At 48.7% G+C, this 21,984-nt stretch overlaps 1 protein-coding gene across 1 annotated transcript in view; it reads right to left on the bottom strand.

Annotated features, from left to right (window-relative positions):
• The window catches only part of grin2aa (glutamate receptor, ionotropic, N-methyl D-aspartate 2A, a), an 87,762-nt gene that overhangs the window by 6,029 nt on the left and 59,749 nt on the right, over positions 1–21,984 (bottom strand). The window contains exons 5-14 of the mRNA XM_062566193.1: positions 21,057–21,220; positions 15,993–16,195; positions 13,380–13,551; positions 12,549–12,702; positions 11,817–11,942; positions 11,492–11,721; positions 8,457–8,617; positions 4,648–4,737; positions 3,596–3,693; positions 1,514–1,752 (exon numbers count right to left, since the gene is read on the bottom strand). Coding sequence (XP_062422177.1) covers positions 1,514–1,752; positions 3,596–3,693; positions 4,648–4,737; positions 8,457–8,617; positions 11,492–11,721; positions 11,817–11,942; positions 12,549–12,702; positions 13,380–13,551; positions 15,993–16,195; positions 21,057–21,220 — 1,637 coding nt within the window. The remainder of the gene's footprint in view (positions 1–1,513; positions 1,753–3,595; positions 3,694–4,647; positions 4,738–8,456; positions 8,618–11,491; positions 11,722–11,816; positions 11,943–12,548; positions 12,703–13,379; positions 13,552–15,992; positions 16,196–21,056; positions 21,221–21,984) is intronic.

Genomic DNA, 21,984 nt, shown 5'->3' with positions numbered 1-21,984 from the left:
AAACCACAAACCATTTGTCCAACTCAGCCTTCTAACAACATGAACACTCAATATGTTTTTTAATTTTTAAATCTTTCCCCTTCTCTGAAAAGTACTTTGTAAGGAAAATCCAACTGTCATAATGTAAAATTATTATTATAAATTATCTTTGTTTAGCATTGTTGTGTCAACTATGATTGACACAGAAGATGGCCCAGTCAAGCAACAAGTAGAACAAATCAAGAATTATTCATGAATATAACAAAACAGCTATAATGTTTTTCATAAAATAATCCAACCAGGTCAAATGCAGCCTCTAGCAACAGGAAACAGACAAAATGTGATGTGATGCAACGAGACAAGACTTTCTGCAGCTTCATTCATTTAACAGTACATCTGCTTGCAAAAGCATAGCATCATCTGAGAGTACACTAGAATGCATCTTAACAAATAACCTGAGCCAACAATAACCTGAGTCGTGCATAACTGTGATGTCATAGAGCGCTCTTCCTAAAGCTAAAAGAACAAAAGCACATTATTTCCCCACTGAGACCATTTCCCAGCTCACAAATACTTTGTAGAAAATCATTTCTCACGTTGACAAATGCAAAGTGCTTTTTGGCTGCGCACACGTATTGTGAAGCTTATCGACACAGAGCAGCCCATTAAGGACGTATTCCGCCCTAATTCCCTCCCGAGATTGGCTTTGAAACAGCATCATTCTCAAAGTTTTCACCCGCCTCTGTAAACTTTGAAATCTGAGTCACGCTTTGCATCCACAATGGTGCGGAGGCACTGCGGCGCGTTTAAGGATGCACGCCCATGTCTTCCGTTCTCACCTCCAGCGAAAGAGAACGCTGACCTTTCAGAAGAGACCGAGGGAGAATAGATTGATTTAACGCGGGTTGCCAGGATTTCACCCAAAGACACGTTGCAATTAGGATCAATTGTGGCCAATATTCCGGGCTTCTTCGCGACCGGCCCTCCCGTCTCCATCCTCCTCAGTGCAGCCTCCTCCTCCCCCTTCTGCTTCACTAGTTCCATAGTTCAGCAGTACTTCTCCTGCGCGTGTGCTGCTCCCGATACTGCAAGATTAACCCCTAGTGTAGATGCTGTGCTTCCTCAGGCTGGAATATGTTAAAATGTTGACCTAAGTGGGTCATTAAGTCACGGCATGTGAATTCACTCATCGGCCTGTTTGGGTGAATGAACTTTTGGACAAAACATAACACTGTTGTTTCAAAGTGTAAAATCTCAATTCTGCCTAAAGATGAGGCAGGTTTTTTTCTAGCAGTTTAGACTAATTTAGTTCAAGTTAATTATTTTAACCTTTAGTTGATGATTCCCATATCAACTGTGAGCAATTCAAAGTCAACTTTGGCCATCAAAATCTATTCTACATTCTTGAGCTGCAGGTGAGGTCACAGTGACCTCGATCTTTGAACGTCCAAGGGGACAAATTAGAAGACACTACATCAATGCGTTCCTGAGATGGACGTGCACATGGTCCAATAACAGCCACAGCGGCCCTTACCCGACTAATGGAGAACAGGAGGCCCGGCGTGCCGGTGCAGACTCCAGTGAAGCAATATCTGAGCCTCCAGTAGAAGAGGTGCTCGGAGACAAAGGTGATGAGGGACAGCCCCATGGCCGTGGCCAGCATGTAGAAGACACCAGCCATGTTGTCCACGTCTAGCTGACTGGACATCACCTCGTTCTTCTCGTTGTGGCAGATTCCCGTCAGCCACTGGGCTTCGAGTTCCTCCATTTCACCTGCGGAGCAGAAGGAGCAGAGAGAGACTCAAATCCTTCACTAAACATAAACAAACATAAGTTTATATCTTGATACCTGAACGTGTGAGATATTAGAAAATAACCCGTAACACCTGTTCTAAAATATCTTTTAAATAAATCAATAATAAATCTGCAAAGAGTGTCATATGGTATTCAAAATGACACTAACAACAAAATTAAAGAATAATTTCTTAATTTATCTGCGATTTAAAGATGTCTGATTGTGGTAAATAACGTCTGCTTCTCAACATCCATCACCAGCCTCCGGGCTCCATTTCCAGACAGATCGTTTCCTCTGCGTTAATGAAAGAAAAGTAGAAAGTAAGAAGCCCTTATCTTTTCTCATCCCTCACTCCCCCCCCCCCCCCCCCCCCCCCCCCCCTCCATCGGTGACATTTGGCTGATCCAATCTGTGTCCGTCAGGGCCGGGTTACTGCGGCTGCTAGCGGGGGAAGACAAATCTCACGGCGGTGTCCTGCTACATGACATCACTAAACCTCTTTGGAAGAGAATTCATCTTCCGGTTGGATTCACAAATAAATAAATAAATAAATAAATAACTAAACGAATGTGGCCACGGCACCGGCCTTTTAACAGGACATTAGGATATGCTTGGACTTTGCAGCAAAAGAATGTGAAAATAAATGAGATAATCAGATAAGAGTGTCTTCTTCGTTTAATCGAGCCTTTCCTCTTTTCAGCCCGAAGGTCCATCAGGACAACACGTCTCTGCATGTTTCCTCCTCAGTTTCAGAGCTTTCAGAATACTTTGGGGAGGAAACCCTCGATTTGTACTCCATCACATCACGTCATCAACCACAAAACACAGAATCCGCTGCTGTTCCACTCCGATACTTCGGTCTGAGTAAGTAAAAAGTGGATTAAAGTAAAGTGTGAAGCTTGAGGTCAAAAGAACACGTGTGGCACCTGCTCGCGTGTTCTGTTCCGTGTCCGTCTGTTTGTTCTTCACCTTCCCGAACGCGTCTTCTTTCTGTCCGGTAAAAGGCGTCCGTCCTCCACCCACGTTGTGTCTAACTGATGAAGCACCATCTGCCCGGGACGCAGAGCCGCTGTCATCCATCAGGGATCCCCCCCCCCCCCCCCCGCCCATCCCACTCCCCGTCTCTCTCCCCAGCCGACGGCCCGTCTCCCATCCTCTCCCTCTCTCTCTCCCGCTCTCTCTCCTTGACCTCCCATTGATTGCTCCCTCCTTTCCATATCTCTCACTCTCACTTTTACTTGTTTGACCTCCTTTAATTTGTTTTACAACACCGCTAAAGATTTAACAGAAAAGTGTAGAAGAGTTTGAATGGGATTAATAACAGGGAATCCCCCCCCCACCGAACCAGATGTTTATCCTACACTTTCCAGTGTTACTGATACGATTTGGTTGGAGAGGATTATTGTGACACCAGTGTTCATTTAATCAACCGCAGAACACTTGATGGCTGTAAACACAAACACATCCGTCACCGAGCTCTCTGTTCTGCAGTGGGAACTTGTTTACATAAGAACTTCTGAAGCTTCCGTAATAAAGGAATTGGGTGATTCAGAGCAACGCTAACACACACACACACACACACACACACACACATCTGGTGGTGCAGAGCGGAATACATTAGAATAACTTACACACTGTGCCCTCTGTTTAGAGCAGCTTTTTTGTGTCCAGAATAACATCAAAGGACTATTTATACTTCACTGCTTTCCCTTTGTGCTGTCAGCAGACCAGCCAGCACAGATGAGTGTGTGTGTGTGTGTGTGTGTGTGCATGCACAGTGTAACCTTTTGCCTTCACGGACAGTCTGCATTCGTTTCTCACCGTCTCCGATGATGGCCAGGATGGCCAGGTCCACCTGTCGCTTCCAGTACGAGCCTTTCTGCAGAGCAATGCCGTAACCGGTGGTGGCGAAGATGTACCTGAGCGCGACCAACACCCGGACGCACACAGACACACACACACACACACACGCAGACAGAAAACACACATTTTAACCTTTGAAACAATCACTCTCCCCTTCAGCCCTCCAGATGCCGCGATTCAAGATATCTTCAAGGAGATACCTCGTGCATACGATCACAGAATCAAAAGCACTACATCCAAATGTTTTTTTTTTTTTTTTTTATGGCCTAAAGACAAGCGGTCCTGGAGTCGGACATCAAAAGCTTACAGCTTTTCATCTGATCAGGCTTGTGACAATACTGCCACATATGTACATTGGAACACTGTTGGCCGCTTTGATCATCCCTCCACCCTCCACCCTGGCCTTGAAGAGGTCCCTTCTTAAGGCAACTTTAGTGCTCAATTGCTTTAAAAAAAAACAGATCTCTTTGCAGTGTGGAGAGGAGGAACGACTGCCAAAGACCAATAATAATTCTAATGGACGTATGGCAATGAAAGTTAAATATTTTCCTTTTTCTTCGATTGCCAGTATACAATATTTATAGATACTGTATAGGGTCTGGAGACCAGCGTCTTCCTGGAGTCTCCACTGGTTTCCAGGCAACAGGTCCAGATTGAGAGACGCCCAATTGATTGATATATTCGAGGTGTTACCTTTGGACTGAGGCGGGCTAGCTCTCAGTGGCTGAGTTACGTTAGCCAGCTGCTGGAGGTAGCTTCATACTCACTGCACAGACAGGAAGGTGGTCAATCCTCTCATCTAACTCGCAGCAAGAGAGCATTTCAGCGCACTTTGTACGTGTGATGGCAGCCTGTGATTACACATGTGTCCGTGCGCTACGACCCACAAGCAAACCCGTCACAGGACTTTACGCGGTGGTTTTTGGACAGAAGAATGGCGGAATCGGATCATGACGTGGAGACAGTCCACAGTGAAAGTGTCTTTTTAAAGAACTGAAGCTTTGCTTTACCCGCTGCCAATGGTCACCAGCTTACATCCCTCGTCCCTGCCAGCTGCGTAATTCAACACCGCAGCGTCGTAGATGAAGGCGTCCAGCTTCCTGCAACGGACGAGAACAAGAGAACAGAGGAAAGAGACAGAAGAAAACAGACAGAGGGATGAAGACGCAGGACAGGTTTCAATTTCTTTCTTCTTGCAAAGAGGACTGAGTGAGAAGTGAGACACAAAAGCTGAGGACGGCTCTTTCTGCGCTTCCGAAGTGCGCAGCGGGTCAATCCCGCGGGACTAACTACAGTCGCACGCAAATGGTTACACTCCACACGCACACACTCCACACACACACACTCGTGTTTTAAGGTGTCTGCAAAACGAAAAGAGCCCAGACTGACATTTTCAATGTAACTGATGCCGTCACCAACCGCTGCTCTCTGTCTCGCTCTCGGTGCCGGCTCTCTCACACACACAGACAAACACACACGTGCACACACACACGTATACACACAGAGAGCCCTGCTAATAGCGCTGTGACTGGCTGGCATTTACTGAATGTCAGATCCAGCCCTCTGACGGAAGCTCACAGCCGATAGCTCAGCTGTGTAATTAGCTTAACCCGGCACTGGCTCCATCCTCACGCAGGCTGTGTGTCCAAACATGCTGTGTGTGTGTGTGTGCGTCTGCACTTCAGCACGACGGCAATCGTCTACACGTGGCTACGCACTGTTGAGAACTGTTGAGAAGCAAGGAAGCAAGGAGAAGGTTGGTGTGTGTGTGTGTGTCTGTGTGTTGGTAGACGTATTGGCTTCGAGCAGGATTCATTGTATTTGGGTGAATAAAATGTAGCAGCACTGCTTTGCATTCCTCTACACCGTTGGAATGTAATCCTTTACCAGGTAAAATTACTCTAGAATACTTTCCTTTTAGTTGGGAGGGGGGGGGGGGGCACCTAGAAACTTTTCGGTAAAGTTTGCAATCACACAACATTTTTCAAATCCACATCCACATCCACATCCACATCCTCATCCACATCCTCATCCACATCCTCATCCACATCCACATCCTCATCCACATCCACATCCTCATCCACATCCTCATCCACATCCACATCCTCATCCACATCCTCATCCAGATTCTCATCCACATCCACATCCACATCCTCATCCACATCCACATCCTTATTCACATGCACATCCACATCCTCATCCACATCCTCATCCTCATCCACATCCTCATCCACATCCACATCCTCATCCTCATCCACAACCTCATCCTCATCCACATCCACATCCACATCCTCATCCACATCCACATCCTCATCCTCATCCACATCCTCATCCTCATCCACATCCTCATCCACATCCACATCCTCATCCACATCCTCATCCACATTCTCATCCACATCCTCATCCACATCCTCATCCACATTCTCATCCACACCCACATCCTCATCCACATCCTCATCCACATCCTCATCCACATCCACATCCTCATCCACATCCTCATCCAGATTCTCATCCACATCCACATCCTTATTCACATGCACATCCACATCCTCATCCACATCCTCATCCACATCCACATCCTCATCCACATCCACATCCTCATCCTCATCCACAACCTCATCCTCATCCACATCCACATCCTCATCCACATCCACATCCTCATCCTCATCCACATCCTCATCCTCATCCACATCCTCATCCACATCCACATCCACATCCTCATCCACATTCTCATCCACATCCACATCCTCATCCACATCCTCATCCACATCCACATCCTCATCCACATCCTCATCCACATCCTCATCCACATTCTCATCCACACCCACATCTACATTCACATCCACATCCTCATCCACATCCACATCCTCATCCACATCCACATCCTCATCCACATTCACATTTGCACGTTAACACTTTCCTGTGTCACGGATTCTAGCTGCACTTTTTTGTAGACTCCTCTGCCGGTTCCCTTTGCATTGAGACCCCCCCGCTGTGCCGACCCTGTCGTCCTGCTGGCAATACGCAACATCGTCTGGAGCAGACACCGATCAGATATTCTAGACTCTGAGGGTACTGCGAGTCATTTGGATCCGTGGATCCAATCGATGGCCGGCTGTAACCGATCGCCGGCACTAATCCAGCCATCGAGCCTCGAACAGCTGGGCGCTGCTGCTCCTCTGCTAATTCCACACGACAGAATCATCAGTGAGGGGGTTCTAGGCTGCGCACACCTGCGGCTCAGTGTGTGTGAGTGTGTGTGTGTGTGTTTACCTCTGTGCTGTATGCTAATGCAACAACACAGGCGAGAGCACTGAGAGTATTACAGCTGCAGGAGTGCTTTAACCAGTTGACTTATGACTTTATGGATGAGAGAGAATGAGCTGAAAGACACACACAAGCATGACATTATGGATCGTGAACCACATCCACGTGTATTTGTTGCACTCGTTATCTCTTTCTACCCCCCCCCTCCCCTCCCCTCACCTTTCTCTCACCGCGTCCTTCGAGCTGAGAGCCCTGATTGGATCCCTCCCCGTGGCAATCAACCAATCAGACCCCTGGTCGAATGGGCTCATCAACCCCCTTGTCCTTTACCGGCTCCTTCCCAACATTTTCCCTTTCCATCTGTCCATTCCTTAATGAACGCCCCCCCCCCCCCCACACACACACACACACACACACACACCACGACCCCCCCACGTCCTCGCCCTCTCTTCTCACACTCCATTTCCCCTTCTTTCCTTTTCCGTCACTTTTCCTCTTTCATTCCATCACCACTCTCCTTCCTGCACACTTCCTTCATGTCCTTTAATCAGGCCTCTTCCCTCACCTCTTATTCCCATGTGATGATGAGATGAGTCAAGCCCCCCCCCCACCCCCGCTTCTTCTGTTACCTCCACTTTCCTATCCCCCGTTTCCACCTGCCCATGGGGATGAACTCCCGGTCCTTTCTTAAACGGATGCGTTATGGAAGTATGTGGATGCCAAAAGATTTCAAAGCACAAGACAAATTCTCAGCGCTACTTAGCCCGCAAGTCAACATTTGAGAGAGCACAGGCACAGATTTGTAAGAGCCGAATCAGATTTTCTGAGTGCAATCCGGATCATTTCTCCATCTGCTTTCTCCGTTTTGGCAGCTTCGGACCACTTTAAGACCGCACGAAGCCGCTTGCCAACCGTTTCAGATGCATAAGCTCCGACATTGAGAGGTTCATGTATTTTTTTAAATATTATATCTGCATGAAAAAATAAAAAAGCTGACTTACATTTTCAAGTATGGAGAGCGGAGATGTATAACATAACATGCCTCGTTTTTTTAAATGTTTCAAACAACACAAATAAATGCTGGAAATAAAAGACATACAGCAAATGCTATGTAAATATCCAGCTACTTTATTAATTAGTGTCTAGATTGTTTAGTAATTTTTTTAATTCAAAGGTATTACACAAATCGTATCCTGCTCTCACGGATCTGACCTCGTGCGCTTTTGCAAAACTCGACTTGCAGACTAAGCAGCGCTCAAATTAGTTTTGTGCTCTCTCAAATTTGTTTGCCATCGATATTCTTCCACAACACACACACCGTCTCCGGTTCCGCTGTGGGGACCAGCTCTAAAAATAGCTCCCGCTGTTCCCAGTGAGGGAGCCCATTCACCCGCAGTCCCAGGGGAGCCGTCACGCACACACACACACATGCAATTACGCACAGAGCTATCTGTCGATGACACACACACACACACACAAACACACTTTTGAGGTTGACGGGTGAACATTTTGCATCAGTGGAATAGTATTTGATCACACCCCGATTCCTTACCCCGTTTTGAGGCTGACAAGTGCGTCGGTGACTCCGGTTTGGTGATATTTTACCATGTACTGGTGCATAGCGGGGTAGTTCTTCCTGATATTCCTCTCCGTGGAGCCGTTTGGAACCGTCCCGAAGCGGAACGGAGGCGAGTATGCGTACGGGTTCTGAAACTGTAGAAGGGACGAAATATATTTCAGGAGTGTGTTTGGGCTGCAGAGGTTAAACTGTGTGTGTGTGTGTGTGTTTGTGTGTGTGTCCACAGGTCATCTGCTGTGCGTTTATCCAACGATTCATTCCCGTTGCGAATTCCACTTTAAAAAAAATAAGTGGAAACTAAAATATTCTTTTAACTGCCCAACTTAAGTCAATCAAAGTGTTACTTAATCTCTGAGATTGTCATGCCTCCCCCCTCCCCCCCCCATCCCTCACCCCCTTCTCATTGCTATTTTTACTTTTTGATCTGGATTAAATCATACTTACACTCCACTGTCGGCACCTTTACTCTGCTCCTAAAAGGTCTCTCTTCCCTTCCTATGTAGGTCCTCCTTTGGCCAGTTTTATTACACACTTTGCATCCCCCCCCTCCCGCCCCCCCAGGCGTAATCTCATCTGTGAACAGGTCAACGGTTTTGTAGGAGTGTTCATGTCCCTCCTGAAGCACTGCTGCAACAATCTGCCCTCAAAAACACACACATCCTATCGGTTACATCCACTTATACTGTGTGTGTCTGTGTGTGTGTGTGTGTGTGTGTCTGTGTGTGTGTCTGTACAGCTCTGTGAAATAATAATGAATGACAAGCTCTTTTATCTACATGTCGGTGCACGAAGGTTCGTATCAGCATGCCATTGGCTTTTTGTTCAACTGTAAATAAACAAAAACATCTGGGCTTTCGATGGCTGAACAGCTGATGAACTAGTTTCATTGCACACATCTACATAGATACAAATCTAAATATTCACGCATGCTGCATCTGCCCGCACACACGTGTGCCTCTGCTGTGTAATCAGGTCAGCGCGCGTTGATGAACACGCTGTGTGTGTGTGTGTGTGTGCGTGTGGTTGTCGGTGGTGATGTCACGCAGCGTGTGTGTCAGCGTCACAAGAGGCCTCACAGTAGGACGGGGGGGGGAGAATAAAGTGGAGATGAAAGTTCCTTATATTGTGTTATATTGTGTTGTTGTTGTGTGTATTTACCTCAGCTCTTCCGGACTGACCTTCTCTTAGCCTCTTTTGTTGTTCCTCCCCCCCCCCCCCCCCCCACCCCTGCTCTCTTTTTAAAATCAAAATACTTTCAAAACATGCGACTTAAAACCAGCACTTCTGCTCTTGTTCTATCCCAGACAATTCCACCGTAAAAAAAAAAACTCTCCTCCAATGGGACGGCCATGTTGCTCCTCTAACGAGGCCGCTGTTACAACGAGGCATCGATTCGCTGCGCGGCCCATTTGCCTCCATCTGATTGGTCCGTCCTGCCCCCTAGTGGCCACTGTGGCGGTCGAAGCGCGTCAAGGTGAGATTCCCGACGGCGGGCTTCCTTCGTGGGTTTCGTTGGTCACATGTCGGCTCAGTGTCCGTCTGAATGGCCGTTTAACCTTTTTGTCCAGTTTCTTTCTTCTCTGACACGCTCTGTCTTCCCATATCTCTGTTGCTTGCCCCCCCCCGCCCCCCCCGGCCTTTCACCCTATTCCTTTCTCCCTCCCCGTCCTCAGCCGTCAACTTGGCCCATATCTGTCCGCCTGTTGTCTTCCAGCATCTTGTGCGTATTGGCCTCTCGGCTATCGCTGTTCCTCAGTCACCCTCCTGCCAGTTGCTGCACCCCTTACGCCCCCCCCCCCCCCCCCCCCGTTCCGGCCCCCCATCCCTTCCTCCTCTCCTGCTGCATGTTGTCAAAAGCCCCTGCGTCTCATATTCTCTCTTTGGGAGCATCTCGTGCATCTGTCCCTCTCTCCTCAGGAGCTCTGCACCCCCTTTGTCTCGCTCTTCCGTTCTATTTTTCTACATTTGGGTCGAGCTTTTCCTTAAATCCTTCTGCCTTAAATCCTTCTGCCTTAAATCCTTCGGCCCGTCCTCCTTAACCTGCAGGGCCTTTTGCACCGTCTTGTCTTTCCCTCTCTTAACGCTACGTTCTCATTCCGAAGCGTGTGTTGTAGCAGCAACTGCTCTTCAGCGATAAAACAGTGAAGTATATTCATGGAAGAGACTTTTGATTAATTGTGTAAATGTCTTACAAATACAAACCCACGCTGAATTGGCAGAAGAGGAATGCTCGATGTGGAATGGAATTGGGTTATTAGGTCATATTTAGTGCAGCCGGATTGTAATATCACATGGAGGGAAGTTTTACTTCATGAAAAGATCATGACGCAGCATATATTCTTCACGCTAACGTTGACCAATGAAGGAGATAAACGTGTGCTGTGTACACATTACTCAAGCCTGAATGAAGTGAACCAGCTCGTTACTGCACATACCTGCAAAGAAACCTGCGTAGGTGAGTAGTCTTTTAATAACATCTATATGCTTTCTAATTCTATCCCGGTTCTGAATTTGAAGACAACCAGGCTGACATAGGAAATGCATTGCTAACGTGCACAGTTCTATACTAGTGTATGATTTGTTTATATCATATATTTAGTCAATGAGTCATCACACATTTTGAACGTGATTTTTATGCAGAGGAGTCAAGTAACAAAGTCCAAATACTTTGTTACCTTACTTAAGAAGATATTTTGGGTATCTGTACTTTAGTCCCTGGCTGTTTCTGTAAGAGTTTCTCGAGATGGTTGGGTGCAAAAACAACTCATTTTGACTGCGCTGCAAGTTCTGCGCCCTTAAGTACCACGAGTACCAACGGCTTTGAAAAACCTGCCTTTTACTTTTATACTTTAAGAATAAATAATAATATTCAACGTAGCGAGTTACATTATGTCTAAGTAGGACCGATGAAGGAGTAGAGCAAAAGACGACCCGAAGAACATTTCTTCAGGCCTCTCTTTGGTTTTCTACGAAACAGCAGGTTGAAACAAACATTTTCCGTCCTTCACCTTGTTGTCGGAGAGCCCGGTGACCTGGTCGACAAACTCCTCCTGGATCATGAAGGCGGCCAGGTTGGCGGTGTAGGAGGCCAGGAAGATGACAGCGAAGAAGGCCCACACGGACACGATGAACTTACTGGTGGTTCCTTTGGGGTTCTGCACTGGCACGGAGTTGTTGAAGACCAGACCCCACAGCAGCCAGACGGCCTTGCCCATGGTGAAGGACGGGCCGTGGGGGTCTGAAAGAGAGAGGACGGAGTGCGTGCCAGAGGTTCAGAGGGACGCGCGCATGGGGCGGCCGTCTCGCAGCTGATGCGCGTGTTTACATGCTCACCTCTTCCTTGTGCCAGGTTCCTGTTAAAGCCAAGGGGACTGATGTACTCAAACATGAAGACAGCCATTGCAGTGACCAGTAGGAGCATCACAAACATCATCACCCACACTGATGCACTGAATGGCTCTGAGAGGGAGAGACAAAAAGAAGGAATGACATTTTTACATCTTTAAAATCAGCATTCGCGGCTAACAAGCTGGCTCCTGCATGCTGCCCCCCCCCCCCCCCCCTCCCCCACCCTATGACAGTGTGAGGAGGTAAGCTCTGGTGTCAGCACTCCTGTCCTCCTTCTGAGCTCACAACACTACCGCTGAGATTAAACCAGCCTCTAATGCGTGTGAGAGCCCTGCTGGCACAGTGAGCAGAAATGTGTCGCGCTGGCCAGCGTCCACGGTGCAGCGTTCCTGCTAATGGCCGTTTTCACTGCAGAAACTGCATTGTTGCACACGTGTCACAGTGTGTGCGTGAGGCCGCTCGGTTTAAAACCTGACGGCCTCTCAGGTGAGTGCGAGTCGTTGTGGCAGAAGGCAACGAGTCGAGGCTGAACCCTTCTGACGAAAGAGCGCGTGTTGACGGCTATCTCAAGGGAACACACAAAAAAACACCGTCCTGCACTCACGCCGACCGAAAACCCCCCAAAAACAAGACGGATCAAAGTCTCCCCCCCCCCCATAGCCCACCACCCCCGCCCGAGATCGACAACAAAGGCGAGAGTCGTGAGGTGACAGTTACCGAGGAAGGCTGACGGGGACACCGTTCCATTGCTACGGGACACCATGACACTGATCCCGGTTTCCACGAACGGGACGGAGAAATCGATGACCTCAGAACGCTCCTCATTGATCGTCAGAGATCCGACGGCCATGACGGCTTTCTTATAGACCACCTTTAGGAGGGCGGAGGAGAGGGAGGGAGGAATGGATGGATGGATGGATGGAGGAGGAGGGTGAGTGATGAAGTAGCAAAGACATGGGGACGGAATGAGATGGATGTCAGGGAGGAGGAGGAGGAGGAGGAGGAGGAGGAGGAGGAGGATAAGATGGTACGTTTGAGGAAAGGAAGACAAAGAGGAAGTCGGAGATGAAAGAAGGAAGAGAAGAACAAGAGATGTTTAATCATTGTGTTTTAACCCAAAGCCGAGAAGCATCACAGGCACATCATGGATAAGGACAGGGGGCTCCTGGAGCTCTCCCACATTACTGTGTGAGCAGATCCCAGATCAGGCTTGAGATCAGTCACAAGAGCTTGGGCCAAAGATGCTCCAGACCTCCATCGATATTATCAACGTGTGAATGGGGGGGGGGGGGGGGGGTGGTGTCAGTGCTCAGTAAGATGAACTTCGGTTCAGTGAAAATGCCGTGAGCTCATGCAATAAAGTTTACGGTCCTAGAAGGAACTCTGGGACTTCACCTTCAAGTTAAAGCAGCTAATTGAAACCATAGAGAAGCTAACGCTACTTGAAAAAAGTGCAAAGGAAGGCTACAAGTGGTGCAACAATGATGCACATGATGTAAACATGTCGTACAATAGATTGATTATTAAATTGGCTTTGGTTCCTCTTACCTCTCCCACCATCCCATTCCAGACGTTGTTGATCTTCTTGCCATGCTTGCCATTGGTTACCAGGTACAGGTCATAGGTGAACTTGACATACTTGGCAATCTTTTTCAGAATGTCGATGCAGAAGCCTTTGCAGCACTTCTTGATGTACGTCCCACCAGCCTCAGTTGTGTTGCTGAAAGAAAGCAACCAAAAAAAAAAGAGCAAAAAAACGCACACATGGTCAGTCGTGGTTTTTACCTGCAGCGGCTCGGATCAATTAGGACGTGCAGCTTAGGGTCTGTGACACAAAAGACAGAAGGTCAGCAGGTCAATCCGCTTCTCTGCAGGGCCGGGTCTAGACAGGCATGTATGAGGGGGCAGCCACAAATCTTGAGGGGGCATTGTGCTCCAGCACCTACTTCCAGCACCTAGTTTGAAGGGGCACAACATTTATTTGAGGGGGCCAGGCCCCCTCTTGCCCCTGCCTAGACCCGGCCCTGCTTCTCTGAATCCTGTGCGACAGACAACAACAAAAACAGGTTGTCTTCTTCTTCCCGTTCCCCTCTTTTATTTACACGAAAGCACCAATGAACGAGCCCCGGGACGTTTTAACCTTTAAATTCAGGTCGTTCTACTCAGGAAACGACATCGGACGACTTGAAAAAGTCCCTCCGGAGGAGGAGGAGGAGGAGGAGGTTCATGACGGCGTTGCATCTGCGAGCCTCGTGCCATCTGCGCCGCATGAATGTGAGAGTTCAGACACGCACGCACACCGGAGTCGACTCTTCTTCCCGGCCACCTGGGACTCTCATTTAACTTTGAGATGTGTGCTAATTGGGAGGAGACAACCTTCGTCCTTCAGTTCAACAACAACCTGGACGCAAACTTGATGGAAAGACACACACACGCACACACGCGCACACACACACACACACAGCCGGCCGTCTCCTTCAGAGCTGAAACCCCGCGGTGTCTAACGTTAGCGTTTCTTTACTCCTGTGTCATCCTCACGTCCATGTCCTCAGACCGGAGACAAAGCCACTGGCTACGGAGACACGAGAGACACGAGAGACAAAGCGGGAAAAGAGTCATTTTTTTCCGAATTGAAGATGTTATCTGGTGCAGCTGTTAGAGCTCAATGGAAATGAAGACACTAATTTACGTCCAAGACGTGCATGTGTTCACAAATCCAGGGCGTCTGGGTGTTGTCTTTGTCCCTGAAAGGAGTTTGAACTTCTTTCTCTCCATTAAAGGTGATTCGTGACTTCCACAGTGATGGAGCACCGCCAGCGGGACACAGCCGAATGGACCTCGCAGAGAGGGACAGTGGGACAGAAGCATCCAAAGTCCGAATTATTGCGTCTGTTGGAGACGTATCTGCTGAGAGGACCTGCGATAACCAGGACAGTAGAAGGACGGAGACCTTCAGCTGGTGGGGGCTGTGAGAGCTGCCCGCCCCGACAGAGAGACCATGTGACGCTGCTGAGGCTGTTTGTGAAGTTGCCAGGCCGACTTGATGCAAAAACGCCACGGGGCCCTAAAGGGGTGGTCGGGGGGGTGTCTCCAGGGAGGGCGGTGGGGCTATGTGTGTGTCTCGTGCGAGTGTGCCTTGTCCTTCGGACTAGCCTGGATGAGTGAATTTGTGGTTCTGCATGCATGGATGGGCCTCCACACCCCCCCTCGCGATCCGACCCCCGCCTCGACTCCTCTCCCTCCCTGCCTCCTTCCCTCCTTCCCTCCTTCCCTCCCTCCGCCCCCAACCCTCTTTCTCCAAATGGACACCGCGGACGCTGTGGGAGGGAGGAACGAGGCCGGACGCATTGGCCTGTGAGTGAGTGGACATGTGGCAGCAGAAAGTGTATACGAACTTGTGCGTGTTTGTGTGTGTGTGTGTGTGTGTGTGTGTGTGTTCTTCCTTGGAGATGCTTTATCCTCCGCCCTACTTCACAGTCCTTCTAGATGAAAATCTCTGTTGGCTTCTTCCCTGGAACCCTATTACCACCTAATCAGCTCTGTTTGTGTGTGTGTGAGTGCGTGTGTGTGTGTGTGTCTGTGTGTGTGTGTGTGTGTGTGTGTGTGTGTGTGCTTGACTAATAGTTAGTCAGTAACTTTGTTGGCATACATGTGTGCAGTGGTAAGATGAGTGTAGTGTGTGTGTGTGTGTTCCAGTAGAGAGAAATCATATTAAATTATCTACAAACCAATTACATGCTTTGATTCAGCAGCATTGAAGCCACTCAGTGACACACACACACACACACACACACACAGACACACACACCGCCTGAAGCCACTCTCACTGTGTGCGTATACTTCAGGAACATATTACAGCGGCCGCCACTGTTTGGGCATTAGAGAGAAAATTGGTGAGGAAGGAAGTAAATCGCTGAGTTCAGCAGTCGCCTCCGTCGTCTTCAGGGGGGGGGGGGGGGGGGGAGGAGAGGAGCTGCCGCAGAGATGGGGGGGGGGGGGGTGATGTCATCTCCACCGCCTACAGTCGCCTAAATATCTCTCGAATGCTTCGGATGTCGGGCCGTGCGCGCGGCTAAAGGCTAAACGCTGCGCGGACCCGGCCTGTGTCTGACCTTTGAGCGACCTCTCTGACCTGGGCAGCGGGAGGGGGGGCGGACTTACTCTTTGATGTGCTTCCTGCAGGGCACCGAGTTCCTCATGCAGGTCCCCGTGAGCCTCTCCACGTCCTCCACGATCACAAAGGGCTTCTCCTCCAGCGTGACGATGGACAGGTGGTTGTCGTCCATCTCGGCGTCGCCGTCGGAGTTGAAGCGCGGCCACACCGGGTACTTCAGGGTCAGGCTGCGGTTGTCCAGTTTCCCCATCTGGTGGGGTGGGAAGGGAGGGGGGAAGGGGGGAGGGGGGGGGGAGAGGTGAGGACAAATGAGTGGAGCTCGAACAGATGGTTGAATCACTTGCGGAATCGGTGGTGTTGGGGATCTACACAGGACGGCCTCAGGGTCTCAAAGAGGTCTCCTCGGGGTCTCAAGCTGCTCGCCGGGCCGTCGGGTCGGATGCTTAAAAGTAGACAGGAAGTGGAAGTGGTGATGATGAAAAAAACAACGTGGACACACTGTTGCAACGAATGCAAACGTGTATGAGAGAGAGAGAGAGAGAGACAGATGGAGGGGGGGGGGGCGGTTGGAAGCATTGTGTCAATAATTCACAACCTTTTCAGAACAGTGATGTCACACCTCCTCCTGTGTGTGTGTGTGTTTCTGTGTGTGTTTCTGTAAGGTCTCCATGCATGTTTTTATGTGACTGGGCAGGTGAGGGGGAGGCCGGGGGGGAGGCAAGCTTTCAGTTATTAATGTTCCAGGAATGGAAAAAAAAACTCACTTTCACTCTTTACCTTGGTTACAAAAGTCCTTCTTTCTTCTGGCTCTGTCTCCGCAGGCGCTTTGTGGGCCCCACGCGCTCATTTAAACGCACAACAACCATAATGCACGTGTGTGTGTGTGTGTGTGTGTGTGTGTGTGAGCAAAATAGAATCAAACTGTCAAAGTCACACATGACACAAGTAATGTAATAACATAGCGAAGCTAACCGGTGACCCCTTTGACCCCTGCAGTCATATCACACACACACGCACACACACACACACACGCAGACACACACACACACATCACAGCGAGCAGCCGAGCACGGAGGAAGAAGTGAAATTAGCATTTTAATTGTTTTGCTGGAGTGGTTTTCTGCCCTCCGACAGGATTACAGTCTCCTCTCCGCTCGGAGTCCGCTGTCATCTGACGTGTGTGTGTGTCTGTGAGTGTGGGGGTTTTTTTTTGGGGGGGGGGGGGGGGGAGGTTGGTATGCTGAGGTGGCATGTGTGCGTTGTCTTGTGTGTCACCTTTAGTCTCCGGGGAACGGCCACATTTGTGTGTCTGTGTGTGTGTGTGTGTGTGTGAAAGGGGTGGGGGGGGGTACATTGGTTCAATTGGGAACTGCGTGTGCATAATCAGTCCTTTTGATGGGACTTGTGTCAGAGAGATGAAGGGATCCCGGAGTGAACAGAACCATCGGACGGAGATGGGTCAGAGGGGATCGGAGGACCAGTCAGGACTCGTCTCCTGGTCTCAGTGTGCGTGTGACGACATCAATGCATCGCTCCGCCGGGCCACGACTCGAGCTCCATTCCCTGCTTTTGGTTTTTAAAAAGTGCACATTCCATACTGGCTGCTAATCCTTAAAATATGTCAGTGGCATCAATAGGGATAGCTCCCTATGGTTGGGTGTCAATCATTAACAGAGCCTTATGAGGACGGGCCTAATTTGGTTCGAATGAATCAATAAACTCGACAGAGGGATAAAAGTTCTCGTCTGAAGAACGGGGGTGGGGGGGGGGGGGGGGGGGAAGGAGAGGAGGAAGAATAAGCTGACTTCAGCAGCTCTTGTGATGTCCTGTCCTCCTGCTCTCCTCTTCCCACTCCTTCTGCGTCTCTCCGTCTCTCTAATTAAAGAAAGAGGGGTTATAAATTAATGCCCGCAGAGGATGGAGGATTCTCTTTATCGACCGGCCAAGCAGCAGAGTGCTGAATCTCCCCGTATGAAATAGCAGATATTACACACACTGCATAGGAAGGAGTGTGTGTGTGTGTGTGTGTGTGTGTGTGACAGTGGGGGGTTGTGATGACGGGGCCGGTGGGATTACTGCATTATGACGCCCCGTGGCGACAATCCTATCGCGCCATCACCTTCCTCCAGAGGCGATGAGAGGACGCTCGCCCCCCCCCCCCCCCCCCCCAGGGGGAGCCGTGTTTCTAATTATCACACACACACACACACACACACACAGCACCTTCTTCGTGCCAGTCGATGCCAATCGCTGGGGCGAGGTGCATTATGGGAGAATGAGTTCCTTCTAGGCTGCAGAAACCTATTCAGTCATAAAACAGTATTTGTCACTACTGTCAGAGCAAATTATGTCGTCTCCCCCTCCTACGCGTTCTCTTTTTTCATATGAAGTACTATATATATATATATATATATTTAAGTGTGATTGCGTGGACGCCTGTGTGTAATGACAGAGTGAAGAGAGAGAAAGAAACAAAACGCATCCAGGGATTAAGACTTCTCTCCTAAAGTGAAACGCTTTTATAAAGAGTAGAGACGCCTGGATCACTGTGTGTGTGTGTGTGTGTGTGTGTGTGTGCATGAGGACCCTCCTTTCAATTCCTCGGTGTGTCTCTGCTGTGTGTTTCCACCCTGCACGTCCTCATACGCACACTTACACGCTGCAGCTCCGGACGAGGAACCTCCTGCAAGCGGATGGATCTGGAAAGTCTTCAGAGCTTCACCAGCAGGGACATTTTCTTTAAACTCCTGAAAAAACTTCTATACATTTCCTGATTTAATTGCAATGGAATGTAAGAGCGCAGTGAACTGATGCATAGTTTGTGCATTTCTATACTTATGGACACATTCTACAATTTGAAAAAAAAACAGTATTGGAACCTTATTTTATGTCAGGATGCAGATCATTTTGAGCTCTTGCTGTGCGTCTTTTTTTATTTCGGATGTGTGCTTTCTTTGAGATGTTTTGTGAGGAAATGCCCGGATGAAAAAAACTACTGGATGAATTGGAATGAAATCTGGCACAAACGTCCATTAATGGCCCCCGAGGAGCCGCGCAGAGACTTTTTCAACGAGCTTCATGGCGTAAAGTACGTAAAGCTGAATATAATTTGACGTGTTAGTATATATAACATCCAACATGAAATGATTCATTGATTCAACCAGAGTTCTGCCCCATCTTTGTGTCATGTGACTATTCCACCTCTCTCTCCCTCTTCTTCATGTTCATTTGCTCTGACTATCTCGGCCCATCTGTCTCGTTTGTTTCCCTCTCTCTCTCCACATTCCTCTCCTTTCCCCCGTCTCCTCTTTCTGCGCCTCGAGGGGACACATTTTATATTTTTAGTGCATATCCATATTTTAGTGCTGTAACAGAATTTTTATCTCTTGATCATCATGGAAGTCTCTCCCTCTCCCTCCCTTTCTCCCTCCGTCTCTCTCTCTCTCTCTCTCTGTGTGCAGCGGATTTCTGGCGCATGGGTGGGACGGCGAAAACCGGAGGGAGGATGGAGGGAGAGAGAGAGAGAGAGAGAGGGAGAGAGAGAGGGAGAGAGAGAGAGAGAGAGAGAGAGAGCGCCCAATTATGTCTCCACTTTGTGCCTCTCTTGCCTTCAGTGTCTTTCTCTGCACCGCTGTCGAGTGGCGCTGATCAATTTCACAGACTCTCTGTTTACAACAACACACTCTACCCCCCCCCCCCCCCCTCACCCCCCTCTCAGCACACCAACAAAGGCGTGTGTGTGTGTGTGTGTGTGTGTGTGTGTGTGTGTGTGTTTGCGTGTGTCAGCATAAAGCATGACAGATGTGTCTTAAAGAGGATGTGCGGAAAGGAATACTGTACACACACTCACACACACACACACTCACACACACACACACACTCACACTCAGATGTGGCCCGAATAAAGACCAGAAAGGTCGCCAGTCTCTCACAAACTGTTTCTGTCAATAACCAGAGTTAAAGAATAAACACACACACACACACACACACACATACACACACACACACATGCAGGAGCAGTGACCCGCAGTCGCCCCAATAACGGAGCCCTCAGACTTTGATTAGCTGTGATTTGAAGAGCTGCCCGAGACCACAGCAGCAATCACAGCTAAAGACGCAGCGAGAGCACAGATTATCTGCTCGGGGGGGGGAGGGAGGGGGAGGGAAAGGGGGAGTCAGAGGAGGTTGAAGGAAAGGTGACACAAGACGTGAAGTGAGACACACAGAGAGAGGTGGGATGGAGAGATGCACATGAGCACACGGCCTTCACCTCCTTTCTCCTCATTCTCTCTCCCCCCCCCCCCCGGAGTTTCAGACTCGAGGCATAAAGACACACGGCGGCCATTTAAAGTCCGTCACACTTTGTGCACAGAGGCCTCCTCCCGTTCAGGAGGACGCGCTCATCGATCAGCGCTTCAGCTGCTGATGCTTTTCACTGCGGTTTAGTTTGCGTTGTTGCAGGAAGAAACGCGTCAGTCAGAAAAACACAAAGACTGGGATTTGTGTGAGAGCTCAAACACACATTAAGGAGTTATTACAGATGTGTTACTGGCCCATAATATGATGCTATGCATAAGGAATGAATTATTATACCAACTGAACTCCTGTCAAAGTTTTTAAAAAAGAACGTTTTTGAATTTAACATAAATATAAGTTTTGATATATACACATATTCAACTAAAACAACAGGTAAGAATACATTAAAAGGACTAAAGTATATATATAATTTGAGTAAAAATGACAAGAAAATAATAGTGTGATTAGCAGCATCGAAATCATCAAGGAACAGTATGTGAACGTAATTAAATAATTAGTGTTTGTCTGTATTAAAATAGAATATAATTGAACAATAAGAACACACCAGCATGAAATGCAGAAATATAATACAGAATGGCATAAAATATAGTTTAAACCACATTATGAATATCACACAATATCTCTCTCTATATATGAAAATGATATATTATTTTATTGTGTGAACAATATGTCTCCCGCGTAGAATAAACCCCCAAATTCCTATAATTTGAATGGCTACGTGCACATGCGCACACACACACACACACCCACACGTGCACGGCCTCCCAGATCCACCCTGCTGTCAGAGGTCCTACCTTCTCCCACTCTCTCTCCTTGTTGAGAACTATCACCACCAGCTTGGGGAACTCCTGGTAGCCGTCGTCTGTGAACGACAGGTCTCTGCCATCCCAGGTGACGTTCATCATGTACCTGAGCGGGGGGGGGGGGGGGTCGGAGAGATAAAGACAAAGAAGGGGGGCTGTTTGTATCGAGAGTTAAAAGTGTGATGCTGAGGAATAACAAAAAAAAAAGCTCCAGGGATAAGAAGTAATTGCAGGAAAAAGAGATAAAAGAACGCGACAACGGACAGTAGGTAAAGCCACAGTGTGTCCGTACTTACACACACGCACACACACACACACACACGCTGTAATGAGTGACCCATATGGCAGGTCACATTAGCTAAGATGGAAGGCAGCGGGAAGATATTCTTGGTTCCACATTAATCAGGGCTGCCCTTCCCCACTCTGTCTCCCTCAGTCCTTCTGTCAGAGGGGGAGGGGGGGGGGGGGGACACACACAGCTCCTCCTCTCCTCACCCTAAAACTTCCACAGTGGAGCGCTGCAGGGGAGGCGTGTCGCGCGTTAGTGGGACACAACTTTAAAACATGAATATATACAATAGACATTTACTTATATATTAAATAACACCTGCTCTTGGCTTCTCTCATTCTTCACAGAGGTAATGTGATGTCACACACACACACACAGACACACACAGACACAGACACACAGCACTCGATGAGCAGAATCAGCCAGCGATAAGGTGGGTGTCGTGATTAAGATAATCTGATTGGCCTGCAGGCTACCAGGTGAGTGGTATTAAGCCATTTGATTGGCTGCGCGGTGCAGCGCTGAACCCAATAATGTGCGAGTAGAGCTTGAGAAGAAGAGCTGCTGAAATCGATACCGCACACACACACACACACACACACTGGGAGGCTATGCTCCTCTTTCCGTCTT

This window comes from Pungitius pungitius, chromosome 12 (assembly GCF_949316345.1).
Source record: "Pungitius pungitius chromosome 12, fPunPun2.1, whole genome shotgun sequence".
Taxonomy (NCBI): domain Eukaryota; kingdom Metazoa; phylum Chordata; class Actinopteri; order Perciformes; family Gasterosteidae; genus Pungitius; species Pungitius pungitius.
Note: the sequence above shows the minus strand (reverse complement) of the source record. Positions and strands in the feature narration are given on the sequence as shown.